At 42.0% G+C, this 23,027-nt stretch overlaps 1 protein-coding gene and 1 non-coding gene across 3 annotated transcripts in view; both read left to right on the top strand.

Moving 5' to 3' along the window:
- The first annotated feature begins 3,692 nt into the window (after nt 1-3,692).
- CACNA1S (calcium voltage-gated channel subunit alpha1 S) overlaps nt 3,693-23,027 on the top strand; it is an 85,983-nt gene continuing 66,648 nt past the window's right edge. Inside the window, exons 1-2 of one of the 2 annotated variants that reach the window (XM_067467968.1) lie at nt 3,693-4,043; nt 14,137-14,242. In XM_067467968.1, the coding sequence (XP_067324069.1) occupies nt 3,880-4,043; nt 14,137-14,242 (270 nt within the window). In that variant the 5' untranslated portion in view covers nt 3,693-3,879. The remainder of the gene's footprint in view (nt 4,044-14,136; nt 14,243-23,027) is intronic. The other variant, XM_067467970.1, reaches the window with a different exon arrangement.
- On the top strand, nt 22,810-22,919 carry LOC137097044 (U4atac minor spliceosomal RNA). The gene has a single exon (XR_010909938.1). It is a non-coding gene; the product is annotated as a U4atac minor spliceosomal RNA (small nuclear RNA).

The following is a 23,027-nucleotide window of genomic DNA, read 5'->3' as shown; positions in this document are numbered from 1 at the left end:
GGCTCAAATATTTATCACAGTATATGCTCCAAGACTACATATGTGAAAGAGAACAAAATATATGAATGGTCATCCAAAGGAGAACTGGAAGTTAAAGTGGAATGAGATTATAGTCAGAGCAAAGGGGATAGGAAAAATATAAGGATCTGAACCAAAAAAAAAAATTCACAATTGAACCAATAATATAAACCAATGAGAAGAGTTACATCTGTTCCTGAAAGGAGGGGATGGGAGTGGAATTGTGGAGATAATGGATAGGTATAAGCAATGGATAGGTATAAGCAATAGATGTTTGAACTGTAAAAGATAAAATGTAATAAACAGAATGTATTATATGAGGTAAAAAACAATAATAAATTGTGTATATGCAATTGTGACAATGTTACAAATTAGTTACATCTAACCAATAAAAAAATTAATCACAGGTAATAATAATGACATATGAAACTCCACAGCAAAACTCAGATATATTCAAGAGCAAATTAAATGACAGAAGTTTGCTGCGTGTGTGTAATGATCACTAAGATGAAAGAGAATGGTAGTTTGAGTTGCTATAACCTAGAACAGACACGGGCAAACTTCGGCCCTCCAAGTGATTTGGATTTCAACTCCCACAATTCCTAGTAGCCTACTGGTAGGCTAATAGCTGGTAGGCTATTAGGAATTGTGGGAGTTGAAGTCCAAAACACCTGGAGGTCTGAAGTTTGCCCGTGCCTGGCCTATAGGCTGGCACTTGGAAAATCTCCCTCCCCTACCACCTCCACTCATATCTTACTTTAGGCAAACTGGCTACTGGCAAATCCATTTGAGGGTCTACTCATGCCTATTTTAGGGTTAACCCAAGATTTCATTACATTTCCTCAAAAAGAGGGGGGCCAGTTTAGAGTCTATACCAAATGTCAAGTCACCACTTTAAACAATGTTGACAGAAGATAAAGAATGACCTAGCTTTTAATATTGCAGACAACCATGAACACTTATTCAATGAAGGCTACACATATATTACAAGTTTGGGGACCCGTAATGCTGCTGTTATAATAATAACTTGCTAATATGTTTCAGAGCTGTCCTATTCATCTTAAAATGATTACTACCCAGAGGCTATTACGTGGATGCTATTTTTAAATAAACTGTAATCCATGGTCCATTACAAGCATCAGGAGCTTTGCCAAGCACTCTGCAGTTCTCACTCAGGACTTCAGTGAAAACAATAGAACTTTAACAAGATGTAAATGAGATGCTGTAGGCTAGGCCTGGGTGTTGTCTCCTCTAAAAACAATGCAACAATGGATGAATATTTGGCTTTGGTTTAATTGCTCATTGTTTTGTCATTGATTCAGATGTGCTGATATTTAATAGAACAAAAATATTTATGGGCCATATAGCCCATTGAAAAGATGGTCTATCCTAGGTATGGGCAAACTCAGGCCCCAGGGGCCAGATGTGGCTCCTTGGGTTCTTTTCTCAGGCCTTCTTCCCTCACTACATCCCATCCTTCCTTCCTTCCCTCTTTCCCTCCCTCTTTCTCTTACTCTTCCACCATTTCATCCTTCCATCCCTCTCTCCCTCTTTCTCCTTTTTTCCTTCCTTCCTTCCTCCCACCCTTCTCCTTTGTCTTTCCTTCCTTCTCTCTTTCCTTTATCATTTCCTTCTTTCCTTCCATCCTTCCCTTCTACCCTTCATCCTTCCTGCTCTTTTTCCTTCCTCCTTCCATTCCTTCCTTCCCTTTTATCTTTCCTTGCTTCCCTCTTTCCTCCCTCCTTCCCTCTCTCCCTCTTTCTCCTTCCATTCTTCCATCCTTCCTTCCTTCCTTTCCTTTCCTTTCCTTCCTTCCTTCCTTCCCTCTTTCCTTCCTCATTCCCTCTTTCCTTCCTCATTCCCCTCCTTCCTTTCCTCACAGGGCAGCCAGTCCTCCTAGCAGGGAGTGCTAGCATGGGGCCTCCAAGTTAGAAAGTTTTCCCATGCCTGATCTAGCATTTCTAGTCACTATGGAAACTATCATGTAGATCTGAATATTTCAAAGAAGCAGCTTTAGCAAGATGACAAGACCTGTGATAAACAGATGAACAGAATGAAACAGAAAGTAGCAGTGGTCGGCAGCCCCATGGTCTGTTGAGGCTGAAAAAAATGGCATTACGGCTGGCCAAAAGAGCCAAAACAGCTGGAGCCCAGTTTGAAAAATAGATCCATGCACAATCCTAATAGGTACAAGTTCCAGTGTGAACATGATCATATTGTACCTGCCTATGAGGATCCCCTTAAAGAAGATGTGTGGGGGAGGGGGGGCGGGGGCGGGGCGGCGGATAGAACTAAACAGTAAACAATGGCAGAATAGAGCTAATCACTAAGAACTCTTTTTTGAGACAAATCAATCAGTTTAAATCTCAAGTTATTTTTATCATGTTTGTGAAGAAATGGCCTAAGCTTCCAGTTAGCACATTATGATTATTTTTGTCTAAGTAAGACATAGGACTTCCCTATGTGTAGATTTGAAGGCTACTTCCAGAGCCTCTGGATCTCAAGGCCTGGTCTTGTGTTTTAGATTTGACTGATATTCTATGATTCATGAAACAAGGGCGTGAAATTTTCGGGTGAGAAAGTTGTCTTTATATATAGTACGTCACATACATTCCACATTTCTTTGATTCTAAGATGCACTTTCTTTTCTGTATAAACAAGTCAAAAAAGTCTTAGAATTGCAGGTGCTTTTTGATATATCTAAATAATACTTTTTTGTTGGTGGTACTGGAATTAGTATGCTTCTTACAATTGATGGTGTCTTAAAACTGAAGAAATATTGTGTGTATGTGTGTGTATATATATTCATACATATATATATATATGTATATATGGTCTCCGTTACTGTGTGAAATCTTGACTGTTTCAAGACCATCGAAGTATATACCCGTATATACTTGAGTATAAGCCAACCAAATATAAGCCGAGACATCTAATTTTACCACAAAAAAGTGGGAAAACATATTGACTCGAGTATAAGCCAAGGGTGGGAAATGCAGCAGCTACTGGTAAATTTCAAAATAAAAATAGATACTAATAAAATTACATTAATTGAGGCATTAGTAGATTAAATGTTTTTGAATATTTACATAAAACTGTAATTTTAGATAAGACTATCCAACTCTAAACTATTATTCTAACCTTCTTCAATGTAAATGTGCTTTCATATCCTTCCAATACCAATAAAGAGAGTAAAATAATAAATGCAGTAATAATAATAATAGTAATAATAATAATAATAATAATAATAATAGTAATAATAATAATAACAGTAAAATAATAAATAACCCTGACTCGAGTATAAGCTTAGGGGGTGCTTTTCAGTCTCAGGGCTGAAAAACTCAGCTTATACTTGATTATATACGGTAATCCATACACTACTAATGTTGAAGTGGCTTTGATCCTGATAATACAGGCAGCAGCTACTCCTTTATAAATCTGTCAAACATGAATCAAAGTGAATTAAAATGTTCCTTTTCTAAGCGCTGATATGTGAAGCCCACCTCCCCACCCACATCCTTTCCCCTGACCTGGATTGGTAGCTCAAAAATGGCCATGGATTGAGAACGAAGAAGGAACAGCTGTTCCTTTTGCTGTCTCAGGAAATCTGACAGCCCTGGGAGCCAGGCTGGGGGCTAATTATAAACTCTGCGCTGGGTGTATTTGTGTCTGTGGGAATGTCATTCCCAGCCCCACATCCCACACCGCCTTGATAAGTTTGGCTCAGCAGGAAAGAGGTCCAGAGGGGGCTTCAGCCGCCCTTGTGCTGGGGAAGGGTGGGGGGCTGGTTGAAGAACAAAGGAGAGCCAAAGAAGGGGCAAGACAAGTCTGCCTGGAGTAAGCAACTGAAGGAGAGTGATCATGGAGGCCACTTTGGCCCAAGATGACAGCTTGAAGAAAAAGCAACAAAAGGAAAAAGCTAAGAAAGCAGCCCTGGAACTTCCTCCCAGGCCTCCTCGATCTCTCTTCTGCCTCACTCTCCAGAATCCAGTGCGCAAAGCCTGCATCGCTATTGTGGAATGGAAGTATCCTTCGGTGAAAACTATGGGGCTGGCTCTAGGCTGACGTGTATGTGCTATGGGCACCAGCTGAAACCAAAGGCAAAGGGCTGGGGAATATTTATTATCAATGAACCTCTCTTGTGAAAGATAAACCCTGAATATGATTTTCTCTTCTCTAGAAATGCTAGAAAGCCACTAAATTTTGGCATTTATGTCTGAGAGGAGAAGCAGGGAGATGAGGAGGGAAGGAAGGTATTTAAGAGAAAAGTACTGCATTGATCCAGTCTGAATTGGTAGGTGGACGTGAGTGTGATTTGGAAAAAAATACTGTAGCAGGAGTTATAGTCTTCTGTGGCCATTCATAGATTAAGAAACACTTGGAAATGTACAACTGTAGAATCCATTATGGTTCAAAAGGATATGTCATGGATTCCAAAAGAGATGCGTATGAGTACAGAATGAATGTTTACAGGTTATTTCATCTAGCTTCTCAACTTCAGTACATTGAATATAGATACAGCTTCTTCCCACTTTTTACATATCTTTGAGGAGTCTAATAACATTCAATTCAAGGGCCAATGCATTTTACTCTGTTGTGAAGATTAATTTTGCTTAAGAGTCAATATATTGCTTTATTTGATGTGAGGATATAATTTTCTCAAACTCAAAATGAGCTATCAAGCCTTCTTTGATAGCATGGAGCTTACCTTCCTACCATGTAATGTAATTATGTGGATTATGCTATGTCTTGTTCATTTATATTGATCTATAATTTATTGAATTGTCTTCAATTTGTTGAGTTCTTTATATATTATTGTGGGCATGGAATGTTTGTCATGGTGTATTTTGTTGTAAGTCGCCCTGACTCCCTTCGGGAAGATAGGGCAAGCTATAAATACAGTTTCATTTCATTTCATTTCATTGCTTGCTGGAGTAATCAGATTTTTAAAACAAGCTATTTCTGGAAATGTGCAGACCTGTCTCCTATGCGGTGGCTTTTTTTCTCCTGCTTTCTGCTTTTGACGTACTATAACTTGGACAAAATGGATTAATTTCTCCAAAGAGCTATTTTTGAAATCTTTTAAGTACTTCTGGGCTGAGAATGGGAGAAGAAGGTCAGGGCTTTGGATTAGGTGCTCTTCTTTATATGTTTCTGAGCCTAATGATTCTATGCTAAAGTTAGTGGCGTAAAAAAGATCATAACTGGAGTCAAGAAACCGATCATTCTTGTATAAGTCATAGAATAAAATAGAAATCCAGTTGTTATTTAATATTGGTTAAAGGATGGAAAATGTAGTGTTAAACTTTTCCCAATCATTTAGTGAAAAAACAATTGAGTTAGGACTGTGTACAGTAGGAAGAAGGCTTGTGTCTTTAAGCTAATTTATAATTTGAACAACAAAACAAATTACAGGTGATGCCAGCAGAAGCCCTATATACTTTGGGTCCAACCTATCCTTGAGACTGCATCTCCTACGAACCAGCGTGGGCACTAAGATCTGCTGGGAGGCCCTTCTTTTGGTCCCACCACCGGCACAAGTACGGTTGGTGGGGACGAGAGAGAGGGCCTTCTCAGTGGTGGCTCCTTGGCTCTGGAATAACCTAAAGAAATTAGATTAGCTCCCTCTCTTCAGGCCTTCTGGGTGAGTCTAAAACATGACTCTTCAGACAGGCCTTTGATCCTGAGTAATCCATGACCAATGTGATGAATCATTAATAGTACTGGCCCACACTTTGATTGATTGTTATGACATGTAGCCAGCTGGCAGGTTTCACTGTGTATTAGGAATGTTGTAATTTTCAAATTCTTATAATTTTATTAATGAGATTTTTATGTGCTGTTGATTATGTCATTGTATTTCTAGTTATATATTGTCGTCTGCATGTGGTGCTTGGAGTGCTTCTGTGAGCTGCCCTGAGTCCCTTTGGGGAGATGGTGGCAGGGTACAAATAAAGATGATGATGATGATGATCTCTCAGTTGGAGAATAAAGATTACTCCCTAAATGCACTGATTTTAGGAAGAATTTGGAAGCTACTGATACAAAGTATAATTGCTTTCTGTTACTTTTATTACACACAGAGTGTGTAACAGTTAAAAATCAAACTTTAAAAACAACATAACAAGTAAGAGCAAAGCTACTTGTACATGTAGCAGCATCTATTATTAAAAGGTACTGTTAATGGCATTAAAGAGCGACTTTGACAGACATTTTAGAGTTTTATGCTAAAACACTAAAAGTTTTTACCTTCAAAAAGCAGCACATTAATGTAAACATAAAAAGCAGAATGTGTAATGTAATAAGTAAACACTCCCTATCATCATCATAAATAGCAGGACAGATCACTTTTTAAAGACTGTAGTAAGTAATGAAATACTTTTGACAAAGGTATTTCCAAGCTCTGATTTTAAGCCCATTAAAGCTAGCAGCAGGAAATCTGACCTGTAAGAGAACAAAAGCACTTGAATTTATGGGAGAGAGAAATTAGATTATTGTCCTTAGAATATAAACGAGTAATAAAAACATCACTCAAGGCTAAAACTTTTACCTCTGTCATGAACCCACCCTCAGTATCTAGCATTGGGTTAGTAATATTGATTTATAAAAGAAATAAATTATGAATATACAGTAACTGAGGTAATACTATTTCTGATAGCAGTAGCAAAAGTATGACATATGCTGAAGCTAATGGAACACTGGCTTGGAGGCTGTTACAAAGAGATGGGCATTTTAGGAGGTGTGAACAGTGCATGAAGGTGTTTTCTGGAACATCTCAAGGGATGTGTCTGCATTTATTCACAAGTCACGTAGACACAAAACATTATTTTCTCCCATTGATATAGCTGTCCTCTGCTTTTACTTGCAGATCATCATGAGTTGCTTTGCTTCATTGCATTTCCTAACTTAGTGTCCCCCGAGATGGCTATAGCACCTTTTCCCCTTCACATACTGGAAACTGATTCACTCTCAGTTTGGTTCCTAATATTAGAACTCACTTGCTATCTTTATCTATTGGATGGGCACAGTATCACTTGCTCTATGAATCTCATAATTTAGCTGGAAATAATTTATTGTGTGTTGATTCCAGTATATAAATAAATGACTCCTAAATGGGAAAACATAAATTCTTGATAGTTACACCATCAGTGTATTGATTTTTGTTGTTGCTGTTGCTGGTTAGATGTGCCTTACAATCTCATCACATTGATGAGGTCCAGCGTTCTGATTCGCCAACGTCCATGATGAGTCAGTGGGGTAGCAGGGCAATTCCAGTGCCCCATGCCTCACCTTGCTACCAGTTGAAGCTTCTCCATCACATGTGGAAAAGTGTCTCTATGTGGCTTCCCCTCATGCTAGCCCCGTTGTTCCAAATGGGCATGGGGGAGGCTCCCATGCTGCCGGCGCAGCGTTCTACAATGCTGCCAACCCAGTTGACCCACAGAGCCCCACTGGAAGTGAGGCCACATAATGTGATGGGTGGCATGAGGCTCCGTGGGTCAATTGGGGCAGAAGTGCCTTAGGACACTGAATTTCCATCATGTGATGAGGTTCTTAACATAGAATAAGTTACTCCAGTTAATGCTGGAGTTAAATATATGCTTTGACGAGCTGGAGTTGTTTAAGTAATAGGAAATAATCAGGGTTGGTGCTTTTCCATTTGACAGATTCAGTAAAATAGGAAGGCCTGCTGCCTGCCTGCTGCCTTAGAAATTGAAGGATAAGAAGCACATGCCTTTATTATTAGGCAGACTAATACTTTGGGATGCCTCATTCCCAGGTGACTGTTATGTTATTGACTTTATATTCCCAGTTGGTCATTGGCTTTTGTTTTGTTTTTGTCACATGGCATGTGCAGGAAACTCCTGAGAGAGGTTGTCTAGAGATCAGGAATTTAGTGCCATCATTATGCTGATGATAACAATTCTATCCCTCCTTTCAATGTATCTCCAAGGAAGCTTTTTCAATTCTACATGGGGAGTCTGTAGGTAATGTTGATTGGATTAGAGAGAACAAGTTGAAATTTAATTTGGTCAAGGCAGTAGTGTTCCAGGTCAGTTGAAAGGCAGATCAGAGAATCAACCTCTGGTGGATGAGGTTACACTCCCCTTGAAGATTCAGGTTGTTTGTTTGATGTTCTTCTGGATTCAGCTCTTAACAGTAAAAACTAGAGCACCAACCAAGCCTGTTCCTTGAAATGTCTAAGTGTACATGCCGTAGTTGCATCCTGTTTGAATTACTGTAAGACACTCTGTGTTGGTCTGCCTATTTAGAAAAGTTCAACTGCTCTAGAGCACTGCAGCCAGATTACTAACTATACTAACTACAAGGAGCACACAAGTCTCTTGTTAAAACATCTTAATTGATTGCACAATGCAAATTGCACAATGCAAATAAAAAAGGTTTATTTTGGTGTGCCTTATCAAACGCTAGGTGTTTTGGACTACAGCTCCCAGGTCATTGTACAAGCTCGCTAGGGCTTCTGGGATTTGGAGGCCCCAAAATCTGGAGGCCCACAAGTTTGAGATCTCAGCTTTAAATGGTTTTAATATTGTTGTTAATTCAATGCTGTTTTTGTCTTAGCTTTTGCTCTATTAAATCATGTTGTTTTCAGTGTAATTCTTTCCGATTTGTAAGCTTGCTTGAGTTCCAGATTTGGAGGTGGTGGTGGTGAGGAAGCATGTAAAAGTAAAGAAATGATTGGGTAGAAAGAAGAATACGATTTCAAAGTATCAAAAGAAACCCTTTTGTAGAAGCTTAACAAAACCTTATCCAAAGGGTCAATTGTGACAAAACGCATTTTATTATCTCAAAATATGCTTTGTCCTGATAAGTAATGGTCCAAATAATGAGTTAGTCAACACTAACCTATTTAAATTGTGTATTCCTGGATGGCCCTTCTGATCTCTTTCAACTCTATGATTCTGTAAACCATTGAATTCAAACACTGTCTCACAAAAGTCAAAAAATGGCAACTATCTCTGTCCCCTTCCCCAGCAACCTTAACTGTTAATACTTTTGCACATCTGTAGTTTATAGGTCAATTTATCTATGAGTACTATGAGTATTCAGAGTACTATACTCTGAATGGAGTGGTGAAAGCCAAGAGCATCATCCAGGGATCTTCGAGCTTTTTAACATGAGGGCCGGTTCACGGTCCCTCAGATTCTTGGGGTGGGAGGGGCTGACTATAGCCTGAAAAAAACATGAACAAATTCCTATGTAGTGCAAAAAAAAAAAAAAAAAACCATGAAAAAACAATATAATATTTAAAATGAAGAACACTTTTAGCCAACATAAACTTACCAGTATACCAATGGGAAGTGTGTGTCTACTTTTGACTGATGAGATAGTCAAGTTAATTAGGATTAATGATGTTGTGTGTCTTCAAATCTTTTCAGACTTAGGACAACCCTGAGTTGAAAGGTTAAGGCAGGGCTGGACCAGGCCCGTAGCCAGGATTTTGATTCCGGGGGGGGGGGGGGGGGGCTGAGTCTGAGTGAAAGAGGATCTACCCTAGCAAACCTTTTGTATCGTTACCCCAATACCCCCATGCATATGGGATATATTGAGCATGGTGATCAGATCATGATATGAATAAATAATGTACCAGTAAGGCCTTCTCGCAGACCACCATGAGAATTCGGGAGGGGAGGGCTGAAGCCCTTCAAGCCCCCCCCCTCCCCCCCTCATCTATATGCCTGGGCTGGACAAATGACCTTGGAAGGTTGCATCCTACCCACAAACCTTACTTTGGAGACCCCAGCTTAATCTGCTCCAGGAAGACCTAAATGAAACCTTGACACTATTTATTCTGTTTCTAGCCTGTTTGAATGCCTAGGCAGTGGCAGTTCTTTGGCACCTCTCCTCAGAAGAGAGCGGAGAGAGTAGGGGATCAAATACTCATTTTATGTTCTCCCAGAATGAACTAAGCCCAGGATGGTCCTTGATTTATTCATGGGCGACATCAAATTTCATACTTTTGCCTCCAAAACTTTCCCTCAATATATACATGAAGTCAAATTATATATGAAATTATATACGAATAGATACAGTACTAATAAAAGTGAAACAAATTCTTGACAAATTCTATTTTATTTTATAAATATGGAAGGTATTGCCTTCCCAAAAGCATAGATCCATAAGTGGTGGTTGTTTCAGTTCAGTGACATGACATTTTCAAAATAGGCCTGAAGCACCTTCTATGCTTTTCATATTGCATATATGGGTTGGCCTTAAAACTGGAGAAAAGTTAAGAACCGTTTCAGTGCCAGTGTTCTTAATGTTCTTTGATGTGTGAGGGGGAGATAAATTACATTAATCATTGAGAAGGTCAAGTGATCTCTCAAAACAAACAAGGAGCAGAAGTGTGTGTGTGTGAGAGAGAGATCTTTGCATCAAATTACATTAGTATACATCACAAACAACCTTGCATGCCCCCAGCTCTCTGGATATGTTGTAAACTGCCTTGCACCCAGAAAACCTCACATGGAAGAACAGAGAAAGTACATTTTGGCTTTGGTAGAACAGAAAAAGTGAATTTCCATATTTTTCTCTTACTGTTATTTTACTATTGCATTGCAAACCCACATTTTTCAGGCATAAGAAGAACTCAGTGAGCATGATGATAATAAATTATGTATACTTTTTGAGATCAAGTAGCAAAAAATACAGTTCTTATATTCAAAATACTCTTCCTTCCTCCCTCTTCAATGACCAGCCCCATCCAATTCACTGTGTCACTGTGATAGATACCCCCAATGCTCATTCTGATATAGTGTGGAGGGGATAGGGGAGGTGATGTTCCCATAACTAGATGCAGAACAGTGATATTATCTGCTTAGACCTCCAGACAAACCCGTAAGATCTTGGTGGAATGTCTTCAGTTTGCATCTGGCTATGGTAGTGTTTCTCAATCTGGGATCAGGACCGCTGGGGGGATCATAAGGGGGTGTCAGAGGGGTCTCCAAAGACCATCAGAAAATGCAGTGTTTCCTGTTGGTCATCTGGCTTCTGTGTGGGAAGTTTGGCCCAATTCTATTTTTGGTGGGGTTCAATGCGCTCTTTGATCGCAGATGAGCTATAAATCCCAGCAGCCACAACTCCCAAACGTCAAGGTCTATTTTCCCTAAACTCCACCAGTGTTCACATTTGGGCATATTGAATATTCATGCCAAGTTTGGTCCAGATCTATCATTTTTAGAGTCCACAGTGCTCTCTGGATGTAGGTGAACTACAACTCCAAAACCAAACCCTTTCAGTATTTTCTGATGGCCATGGGAGTGCTCTGTGCCAAGTTTGGCTCAATTTCAATTTGGTGGAGTTCAGAATGCAATGCTCTTTGATTGTAGGTGAACTTAAATCCCAGCAACTATAACTCTCAAATGACAAAATCAATCCAGCCTCCCAACCCTAGCAGTATTCAAATTTGGGTGTATTGGGTCTTTGAGCCAAATTTGGTCCAGTGAATGAAAATACACCCTGCATATCAGATATTTACACTATGACTCATAACAGTCGCAAAATTGTAGTTATGAAGTAGCAACAAAAATAATTTTGTGATTGGGGGTCACCACACCATGAAGAACTGTATTAAGGGGTCATGGCATTAGGAAGGTAGAGAAACACTGGGCTATAGGAGCCTATCCAGACACTTCTCTCATCCCTTCTCCTCTCTACCGATGATAGAATGGCTGTTGCATGTGGCTAACACATCAACATGGCAAATCCTAGGATGAGTGATACAGAAGCCATAGCAGTTTCATGTGAGGCATTCTTAGACTATGGGCTCTTCTACACTAACAATATAATCCATCTCGGAATCTGTTTGTGATGAAAGATTGTGCTGTGTGGGCAATCCAATTGCCATGTCTGGAACCACTTTGAGGCCAGGAAGGTGATTATATGTACCATAGAACTTGGCCCCTACTTTGCAGGGTTCCCCCCCCCCCCATTTACTACAGAGATGCGCAACAGCATACCAGATGCATAGGGGTGGAAACAAACGAGAAAGTGATCGTTAGCAGCAGATGCAATCAGTTACCCTACTCAGGGGGATGATTAGCCTCCTTCTGCATAGTCATGACCTTGGGGTACTTTTTGGCAGCCCCCATTGAGGATTCTTACCGTGCTTCACCGTGGGCAGGTGTCTACCATTGGCTCCATATTTTGTGGCTGTCACAATTAAATCTGGGATACACTGACATTTGCGGCAGTGCATTCTTTGACAGAACTCAGACTTTTTTGAGGACCTTTTAATATGCATAGCATATATTATAGTGTATGTACCCTTAGAATGGCAGAGTGCATTTTGCGTCTTCCATGGCCTCAAGTCAGCTTTAAACTGCATTATATAGTCAGTGTAGAAAGAAGGGCCCTCTGTGTATGCATACACAATTTGACAACTATCGGCCTGTTTCCAATCTCCCCTACTTGGGCAAGGTCATGGAACGTGTGGTGGCAACACAACTCCAGGGGTTTCTGGTAGACACTGATTATCTAGACCCGGCACAGTCTGGCTTTAGGCCGGGACATGGAACTGAGACAGCCTTGGTCACCTTGGTAGATGATCTACGCAGGGAGCTAGACAGGGGGAGTGTGTCCCTGTTAGTTCTGCTGGACCTCTCAGCGGCCTTCGATACCGTCGATCACGGTATCCTTCTGGGCCACCTCATGGATATGGGGCTCGGAGGCACTGTTCTGCGGTGGCTTCGATCCTTCCTTGAGGGACGGACCCAGAAGGTGTTACTGGGTGACACCTGTTCGGCCCCACAACCGTTGTTGTGTGGAGTCCCACAGGGTTCTATCTTGTCCCCGATGTTATTTAACATCTACATGAAGCCGCTGGGAGAGATCATTCGGAGTTTCGGACTAAGATGCTATCTCTATGCAGATGACATCCAAATCTGTCACTCCTTCTCACCTGTCACCAAGGAGGCTGTCCAGACCTTGAACCGGTGTTTAGCCGCTGTATCAGACTGGATGAGAGCTAACAAATTGAAATTGAATCCAGACAAGACAGAGGTCCTACTGGTCAGTCGGAAGGCCGAACAGGGTATAGGGTTACAGCCTGTGTTAGACGGGGTTACACTCCCCCTGAAGACACAGGTTCGCAGCTTGGGAGTGATCCTGGACTCATCGCTGAGCCTGGAGCCCCAGGTCTCAGCGGTGGCCGGGAGAGCTTTCGCACAATTAAAACTTGTGCGCCAGCTGCGCCCGTACCTTGGGAAGTCGGATCTGGCCACGGTGGTCCACGCTCTTGTCACATCCCGGTTGGATTACTGCAACGCACTCTACGTGGGGTTGCCTTTGAAGACTGCTCGGAAACTTCAACTAGTCCAGCGAGAAGCAGCCAGATTGCTCACCGGAGCGGCGTACAGGGAGCACACCACCCCCCTGTTGCGTCAGCTCCACTGGCTGCCGATCCAATTCCGAGCACAATTCAAAGTGCTGGTTTTGACCTACAAAACCCTATACGGTTCCGGCCCAGTGTATCTGTCCGAACGGATCTCCCTCTACATCCCACCTCGAAGTTTAAGATCTTCTGGGGAGGCCCTGCTCTCGACCCCGCCAGTGGCACAAGTGAGACTGACGGGGATGAGGAGCAGGGCCTTCTCAGTGGTGGCCCCCCACCTGTGGAACTCACTCCCCAGGGAGATCAGATCGACGACTTCCCTTCTAGCGTTTAGGAAAAAACGAAAGATCTGGATGTGGGACCAAGCTTTTGGCCATGCTGACAACTGATTAAAGGACCTATCGATAGACAAGGACAATGGAATGGAATGGATATATGGACTCTGATATATGGACTCTGACATGAGATAGTTTTTATGATTTTAATAGGTATTGATGTTTCATTTTAATTGTTGAACTGTTATATTTTGTATTGTTTGTTGTGTGATTTGGGCATCTAATTGTGCCTCCTTTGTAAGCCGCCCTGAGTCCCCCCCCCCCCCCCGGGGTGTGAAGGGCGGGGTATAAGTAGATGAAATAAATAAATAAATAAATAAATATGGAATTTCAGCCTGCTTGATTGTGTGTAACCAAACACATTTTAATCCTAATGTGCTTTCAAATGATGTACATCCATTTAGACTTTTCTTTAATAAGCACTGTCAGACCCTTTGAGACCATTATCCTGCTAACCATCATTGCCAATTGTGTAGCACTGGCTATCTACCTGCCCATGCCTCAAGATGATACCAACAAAATGAATACAAGACTGGTAAGAAATTCCTCTCTTTCTACTGGCATGTTTATCATATTAGCTTCCTCATCTCCAACAAATGGTCATTATATTTACTAACATTCAAACCTTACATATTATTGCAGTATAATAATTGTTGGAAATTCTCAAAAAATCATGGCAAATACTAGATTTAGTCCCTAATGCAGACATTTGACACCTCTGACCATTTAGAATGACAACTTTTATAATAGTATTATAATAAGTTATTAAGCATATCCTGAATTAATTATTGTGCACAGATAGACCTCAATTATTGTGCACACTTTGTTAACTGAAATGTATCTGCAATGTTTACAGACACAATTAATGTTTACAGAAGTGTGTCCGTAAACATTACAGGCACACTTCAGTGAACAAAGTCTATGACAAAGAAGCTATTTTTACAAAATCTTTTTGGCCTACCTAATTTTGCCTTATCCTGTGTTTAACTTGAGAGTTTCTTTCATCAGTACTGACACCGAGACAACAATAGAGGATAGGCATAAAAGCATAGGCATTTAGTGTTGGGTTCAGCTGTGTATCTGCAATATTTCAATATTTCAAGTAATATATAGCACTGATAAAAAAAAGCAACATTGAAGTATGCATCCTGTGGAAGGATATTCCAAAGTCAGGGTGGCAAAATAGAGAAGGCCCACAGTTCTATATGCCAAGTCTGGTTCAATTTCATCATTGGTGGAGTTCAGAATGCTCTTTGATTGTAGGTTAACTATAAATCCCAGAAACTACAACTCCCAAATTACAAAACCAGCCCCTCCCCAAACCCCACCAGTATTCAAATTTGGGCTTATTGCGTATTTGTGCCAAATTTTCGTTCAGTGAATGAAAACACATCCTGCATATCAGATATTTACATTACAATCCACAACAGTAGCAAAATTACAGTTATAAAGTAGCAACAAAAATAATTTTATGGTTGGGAGTCACCACAACATGAGGTGAACCCTCATGTTAAGGGGTCACCGCATTAGGAAAGTTGAGAACACTGCCCTAATGGAAAAGCAGATGATAATGAGGAAGTTGCTTGAAATGCAGCCATTCCTCTACATTTGTGGTTTTGACTTTTGATGATTTGATTTAAAAATATTCTCACTAGGAATCTCTAGGTCCTCCAATGTGACTCTGGCTGAATCTATACTGCCATATAATCCAGTTTCATAATGCTTCATAATGTTTCATAAGGGTCCCATAGCAAAATATAGTAGAAAATCCAATAATTTCTTTGTACCTACAGATTTTGTAAATGCTAAATTCTTCATATGGTTAGGAATAGTATTGAAAGAGAAACTTGATACATAGCAAGCTCCACCTTTTATACTCTAACCTTACATCTTGAATTCTATGATGGGAACTATCATCAGGCAGATAATGCAAACATGAGGGAGAGAAAAAGAACCAGAGTAGAAGAATCCTAAATCATGTCGCGCATACAGGTGTGACAATATGCAACAGGGAAAGGAAGAATTGTATATTTCAGTAGAGAGAATGTCCACTATGAGATGGCTTTCTCAAGAAGTCAGGTTCAGCTCCATTGAACAACACAGCTGTGTCTCTTAAACTTTCTCATGTGTGCAAGCTATTAAAGGCATATATGACCTGTCCAGGATGCATGTTGACTGTCATCACTGTAACTCAGAGAGGATAGCCAAATTAAGACCTGGGAATGTTGTCTGTAGAAATATGAGCCTTGCATTAGATAGCATTTAGCAGTTCTAATTATTAGGTAGCCATCCCAAACAGGAGAAAGGAATGCCAATGAAAGAATCCACTAGTATGAAGGAAAAGATGGGAAGAAACTGTTAATAAAACCCACAAGTCCCACCTCTGAAGCTTTCCCCCAAAGTTGCAGTCAAATCATATTCTTATCCCCCATAGCTTTTCAAAAACAGTCACGAAAGGATTACTTAAAAACAGTAACTGCCCTCTCTGTGCCATGTAACTGAAATAAAGATAAACATTGGTAACCTCAAACAGCTTCCTATTGAAACATGCAAAGCTTGGCGGAGAAGAGGCACTCGGCATTTTGCAGGGAGTTAAGGGTGATGGACAGTTGCAGCTGTGAATGAGAAGCAGGCAACAGCAGTCTCTGATGTGAACTTGGTGGATGGGGTGGAGAGAGAAAAGTACAACCACAGTAACTATTCTAAGATGTGAATGCCAAAGGTGGTCAGCCATGCTGAAAGTCAAATCAGATGTGGCACTAAGTGGCTGAGAATGGATTAGTCTTAAATCAAGTCAGTGAGTAGCTCCTCAGTACTGCTTACAAAGTTTTATTTTCCCTTGCTAGATCCTTGTTAGATTATGTCTCCTATACCTCAAAGTACTGACATAGACCTTCTACACTGCCATATAATCCAGATTATCAAAGCAGATCATCCACATTATCTGATTTGAACTGGATTATATGAGTCTACACTGCCATATAATCCAGTTCAAAGCAAACTATCTAGATTGTATATGGCAGGGGTCCTCAAACTAAGGCCCGGGGGCCGAATGCGGCCCTCCAAGGTCATTTACCCGGCCCTCGCTTAGGGTCAACCTAAGTCGGTAATGACTTGAAAGTACACAACAACAACCCTATCCCATCAGGCAAAAACAGGCCCACACTTCCCATTGAAATACTAATACATTTATATTTGTTAAAATTGTTCTTCATTTTAATTATTTATTGTTTTTAAGTGGTTTTTGCACTACAAATAAGGTATGTGCAGTGTGCATAGGAATTCATTCATGTTTTTTTTTTCAAATAATCCGGCCCTCCAACAGGTTGAGGGACTGTGACCTGGCCCTCTGTTTAAAAAGTTTGTGGACCCCTGGTATATAGCAATGTAGAAGAGGTCTGAGATGCACTATAGTTAGACAAAGCGCTGGTAGAGGAACACTATGCTCTAAAGGCAATAGGAACCCCTGGTTTATGCTGGAGGCACAAACCTGAAGAAGACTTCTTTGTATAAATACAAAACTGGCTAAGAAATCAATCTGTGAGCATAGATACATATATGTACATATTGTAATGCTTACACATTTTTCAATTCTGCCATCAGTGTTAAGCCAAGCATCATATTATAATCACCATGGACCACAGGCAGCTCACTGAAAATGTCCTTTAATCATCAGTCTTTAGGGGGATATTGATTCACATGTTTTAACCAATGGTGTTTAATCTGTTTATGTTTAATGGTTTGTTTAATTGTTTATTATGTTATTGCACTGGCATTGAATGTTTGCCATTTTTTACTTTGAAAGCCACCCTGAGTCCCCATAGGAATAAAGTTGTTGTTGGGTTGTTGTAGGTTTTTCAGGCTGAATGGCCATGTTCTAGAAGCATTCTCTTCTGACATAATGCCTACATCTGTGAAACATGCAGGCAAAACATCAGGAGAGAATGCTTCTAGAACATGGCTATACAGCCCGAAAAACCTACAACAACCCAGTGATTCTGGCTATGAAAGCCTTCAGTAATACAAATTTGTTGTTGTTGATGTTAATAATAATAATAATAATAATAATAATAATAATAATAATATATTGCATCAACACTGTATTATAAACATCAATGGCCAGGGCCTTGTTGGACTGTTAGATAATCCAGCTCTGATCAAAACAATTTTCTGAAGATGCCCTGAATAGAGTTCACAGAACATAGTTTGATAACCAGTATCTTAGAGTAACAATCTAGGAAGTTAGTCTAACAGATACAAAGCTAATGCCCTGGGTAGTTGTATTTAATATCCACTAATCATAACAAGATCCCTTGTTTTGCTAGATTGACTGTGGATAGTTTTCTCCTATTCAGCTTTAATTTAATTTAATACATAATCATGGTGCTATTGCTGATTAGGTTTACACGTTCTACAAGCATGCTATAAATGTGTAGTTGTGTTATTCTGTGTGTACTTGTATAATACAGTATTTATAACCGTACACTTATTTTTCTCACTGAAATCATTTTATGACCTGCATTAACTAAACCGAATTATCTGGTTGCATTCAAATGTCACAAATGACCATAATTTAGATTGACATTATTTAATCTAACCAGAATTTGGGCTTGCTTGCTTCCCTTTCCTGTCTCTTCCTTCAGCATGGTTACGGAGAAGGGTTTGGAAATGTTTGCATCATCTGCTTAGCATCTTCTGAACCTTAAATAATTGTTACTATTGTTTATATTAAAGTGCCATTTTTAATTAAAAACATTTTGAATTGGGTTTGTTTCAAACAAATCAGAGAGAACATTAGTCACTGTTCTATCAGTTATAAACATCTATGCTTGAGGAAAGCATCAGAAGTCCTGCTTCAAAGGGTCAAACCATATGAGGTGAACGGGCAGTGGTGGATCACAGCTTTAGAGATTCCATCCATCTAACCAGGAGCCCCATCCCGCAGACCACAAATTTTGAATGCGTCCACCTGAGGGTGGGTGACCGGGACAGAATAGGGATTCTGCTAGTGTACCGTCCACCTCGCTGCACTACAGTCTCCCTACCTGAGCTAGCGGGGGTGGTCTCGAGCCTGGCGGTGGAGTCCCAACGGCTCCTTGTGCTGGGGGACTTCAACATCCACGCCGAGGCAACCCTCACAGGTGCGGCTCAGGACTTCATGTCCGCCATGGCAACCATGGGGCTGTCCCAACGAATAACTGGCCCCACCCACTGTGCTGGACACACATTGGACTTGGTATTCTGTCAGGGATGGGAGCAAGGTGGCGGTGTGGAGGAGTTGTCTAGCTCTCCGTTGCCATGGTCCGACCACTTCCTGATTAGATTTAGACTCACTGCGCCCCCTAACCTCCGCAAGGGTGGAGGACCCATTAGGATGGTCCGCCCCAGGAGGCTAATGGATCCGAGTGGATTCCTGATGGCTCTTGGGGAGTTTCCCGCCGCCGCGGTAGGTGATCATGTCGAGGCCTTGGTTGCTCTCTGGAATGGGGAGATGACCAGGGCTATTGACAAGATCGCTCCGGAACGTCCCCTCTCGAGTAACCGAGCTAAACCAGCCCCTTGGTTTACTGAGGAGCTGGCAGCGATGAAGCGAAAGAAGAGGGTTCTAGAGAGCGTGTGGCGCTCAGACCCAAGCGAGTCAAACCGAACACGGTTTGTGTCCTTTTTAAGGGCATATGCCGCGGCAATAAAAGCAGCAAAGAAAACTTTCTTTGCGGCCACTATTGCGTCTGCAAAAAACCGTCCGGCGGAGTTGTTTCGGGTTGTCAGAGGTCTTTTAACTCCCCCAACTTCAGGTGGGAGCCCTGACAACTCGGCAGCACGCTGTGAAGCATTTGCTCGGTTCTTTGCAGACAAAGTCGCTTTGATCCGCGCTGGGCTGGACGCCGCATTAGATGCAGTCTCTGTGAATGTGACACAAGCACCTGCTTGTCCGATTTTGTTGGATTCTTTTCAGTTTGTGAAACCCGAGGATGTGGACAAGATACTTGGAGGAATGAGACCCACCACGTCCATCCTAGACCCCTGCCCATCCTGGCTTCTGAAAGAGGCCAGAGGGGGATTGGCCGAGTGGGTAACGGTGGTGGTTAATGCCTCCCTTCGGGAAGGCAAGATTCCAGCGAGCCTAAAACAGGCTGTTGTAAAGCCGCTGTTGAAGAAACCATCACTCGACCCCACTAAATTGGACAACTTTCGGCCTGTTTCCAATCTTCCCTTCTTGGGCAAAGTCATGGAAAGCGTGGTGGCCTCACAACTCCAGGTATTCTTGAGAGACACGGATATTCTGGATCCGGCGCAGTCTGGTTTCAGACCGGGACATGGTACCGAGACGGTCTTGGTCGCCTTAGTGGATGATCTGCGCCGGGAGCTAGACAGGGGGAGTGTGTCCCTGTTGGTGCTCCTGGACCTCTCAGCGGCCTTCGATACCGTCGACCACGGTATTCTTCTGGGGCGCCTTGCAGAGATGGGTCTTGGGGGCACTGCTTTGCAGTGGCTCCGGTCATTTCTGGAGGGTCGTACTCAGAAGGTGTTGCTGGGGGACTCCTGTTCAGCGCCACAGCCGTTGATCTGTGGCGTTCCTCAGGGTTCCATCTTGTCCCCCTTGCTGTTTAACATCTACATGAAGCCGCTGGGTGAGATCATCCGGAGTTTCGGGGTGCGGTGTCACCTGTACGCAGATGATGTCCAACTCTGTCACTCCTTCCCACCTGCTACTAAGGAGGCCGTCGAAGTCCTGAACCGGTGCCTGGCCGCTGTAACGGTCTGGATGAGGGCGAACAAACTGAAATTAAATCCAGACAAGACAGAGGTACTCCTGGTCAGTCGCAAGGCCGAACAGGGTATAGGGTTACAGCCTGTGCTGGACGGGGTCGCACTCCCCTTGAAGGCGCAGGTTCGCAGCTTGGGTGTGACCCTGGACTCATCGCTGAGCCTGGAGCCTCAGGTTTCAGCGGTGACCAGGGGAGCATTTGCACAGCTTAGGCTCGTGCGCCAGCTGCGCCCGTATCTTGGGAAGTCTGACTTGGCCACGGTGGTACACGCTTTGGTCACATCCCGCCTTGACTACTGCAACGCTCTCTACGTGGGGCTGCCCTTGAAGACGGCCCGGAAGCTTCAACTAGTCCAACGCGCGGCAGCCATGGTGTTAACGGGAGCAGGACGCAGAGAGCATACAACGCCCCTGCTGTCCCAGCTCCACTGGCTGCCGATTCGCTACCGGGCCCAATTCAAGGTGCTGGTATTATCCTACAAAGCCCTAAACGGTTCCGGCCCAAAATACCTTGCAGACCGCATCTCGGCCTATGAGCCCACGAGGGCCTTGAGATCATCCGGGGAGGCCCTTCTCTCGGTCCCGCCTGCCTCACAGGCACGTCTGGCGGGGACGAGAGAGCGGGCCTTCTCGGTGGTGGCCCCCCGGCTGTGGAACACCCTCCCTGTTGAAGTGAGACAGGCGCCCTCCTTGCTGGCCTTTCGGAGAGGCCTGAAAACATGGCTCTTCGAGCAGGCCTTCAACTGAGAGTATCTTGAACGACACTGGAATGGACTAGGATTATGAAATTGGCTATGACCCCAGGACTCGACGAAGCGGAATTTTAGTATAGGTATATGTTATGTTGTATTGTCTGATATGTACTGTCTAGATTTACTGTATTCTGTCTTTTTGTTGCTGTTCACCGCCCCGAGTCGCCTTCGGGCTGAGAGGGGCGGTCAATAAATGCAAAAAATAAATAAATAAATAAATAAATAAATAATGTAACAGAAGATAAATGAGTTTTAGTCTAAACTTTAAGGACCTTATCATATTAGCCAGACAAAGTGTCCTGCTTTGCTGCCAAAGTGAGGGGCAGATGGGGAGAATCTGTCGCCCTGTGCACCGCTCCTTCGCAGCAACCCTTCTCCCATAACATGGGGGAAGAGTTGCCCAGACACCGCAGAAGTGTGTTGGCTACATTGGAGCCAGCACAACAAGGGGAGGCTCCCCTATTGAGGGGGAAGCTTTGTACGACACTTTCCCTCCAGTTGGATGAGGGGCCTCCATAGGAAGTTCCCTTACGTTGTTTGATAGGCAGTGGGCCCATTCATCCTTTCTGGAGTGGAAGCATCGTAGGATGCTTCCAAAGGTAAATGTGATGAGATCATAAGTGACCTATCCAAGACAGTGAACCTTAAACCCTGATAGATTCATTACTTGGACAACTCCTAAATGAAATCACTGTTCCTTGACATGAATCAACCAGGTGATTTTAGGAGAGCTTAAGGAAAAAGACTTTTTCCAACAACAGCACGCACACCATTCCTACCTCTTCCATGCTTTCTGAGGAATTCTGAGAATTGCTATTTTAAAAGTAACTTAAAACAGTGCTTCTGCTGATTGAAAAAAAAGTTAATTGTAAATGAAAGGATTGTAAATGAAATTGATTGTGTCTGCATTCTTATTCCATGGTAAACCTAGATGGGCATTGCATTTGCCTATATAGAAAATAAGAACAACATTGTCCAAGACAAAAAGATGGGAGATGGAAAGTGTTTGAAGCTAAATACAAATAATATCCGATTAACAGTGTGAATGCTTCTATACACAGATAACATCTGGGCAGTGATGTCTTCCAATTGCATAACTTTCTGGGTTTCATCTAGACAGAACACTTTGTGCTCATGGCACAAAGAAAACAAGGGAAAGCAGTAGGTAACCCTAAAATTCCCACAAAATTTAAAAGCTTGGATTTGTTAAATCTCCAAAAGATTAAAAGTAGTTATTAGAAGAGTTATGTATATGGTCTTAATTTTTAGAACAACATTTCCAAATCAATCCCAAATCCTTTTGTTAGCTGTAATTACAGTAGACCAAAAGGATAAATGGTATTTACATAAGTATTAACTCAATACTTAACAACGTATTTAATGACTCTACTCCTTGAAGTTTAATTTAGCTTATTTATAAAAAAAATAAGCATGGGTTGGTGGTTTATAGAACTGGCTAAGCGACTTGCCCTAAAAAGAGCTGCGCTCTCCCTGTTAATGACATTTAAATCCTAAATGGTGTCAGACTTTGATACACAAAGGAGCACCTTTCCCTAAATATTTCTGTCTATAGATAAGCTGTCCTTATTTTGGGATTGCACTACTGTTCAATGAATGTATAGTGAGAACAATACTGCTGATGCCTACACAACACTTATGCATCCCTGGGGTTTAGGCCTCAACATGGTGCACCAATCTTTTTTAGTTTCAAGGCATTGCATGTCTGCCCTTATGTATGTATCTGTTGGAATCTGCCCTGACTCCCCTTGGGGAGATTGGCAGAAAATAAATAAATAAAT

Source organism: Anolis sagrei, chromosome 4 (assembly GCF_037176765.1).
Source record: "Anolis sagrei isolate rAnoSag1 chromosome 4, rAnoSag1.mat, whole genome shotgun sequence".
In the NCBI taxonomy this organism is placed as follows: Eukaryota; Metazoa; Chordata; class Lepidosauria; order Squamata; family Dactyloidae; genus Anolis; species Anolis sagrei.
The sequence above is the reverse complement of the archived record's forward strand: the minus strand, read 5'-3'. Positions and strand labels throughout refer to the sequence as shown.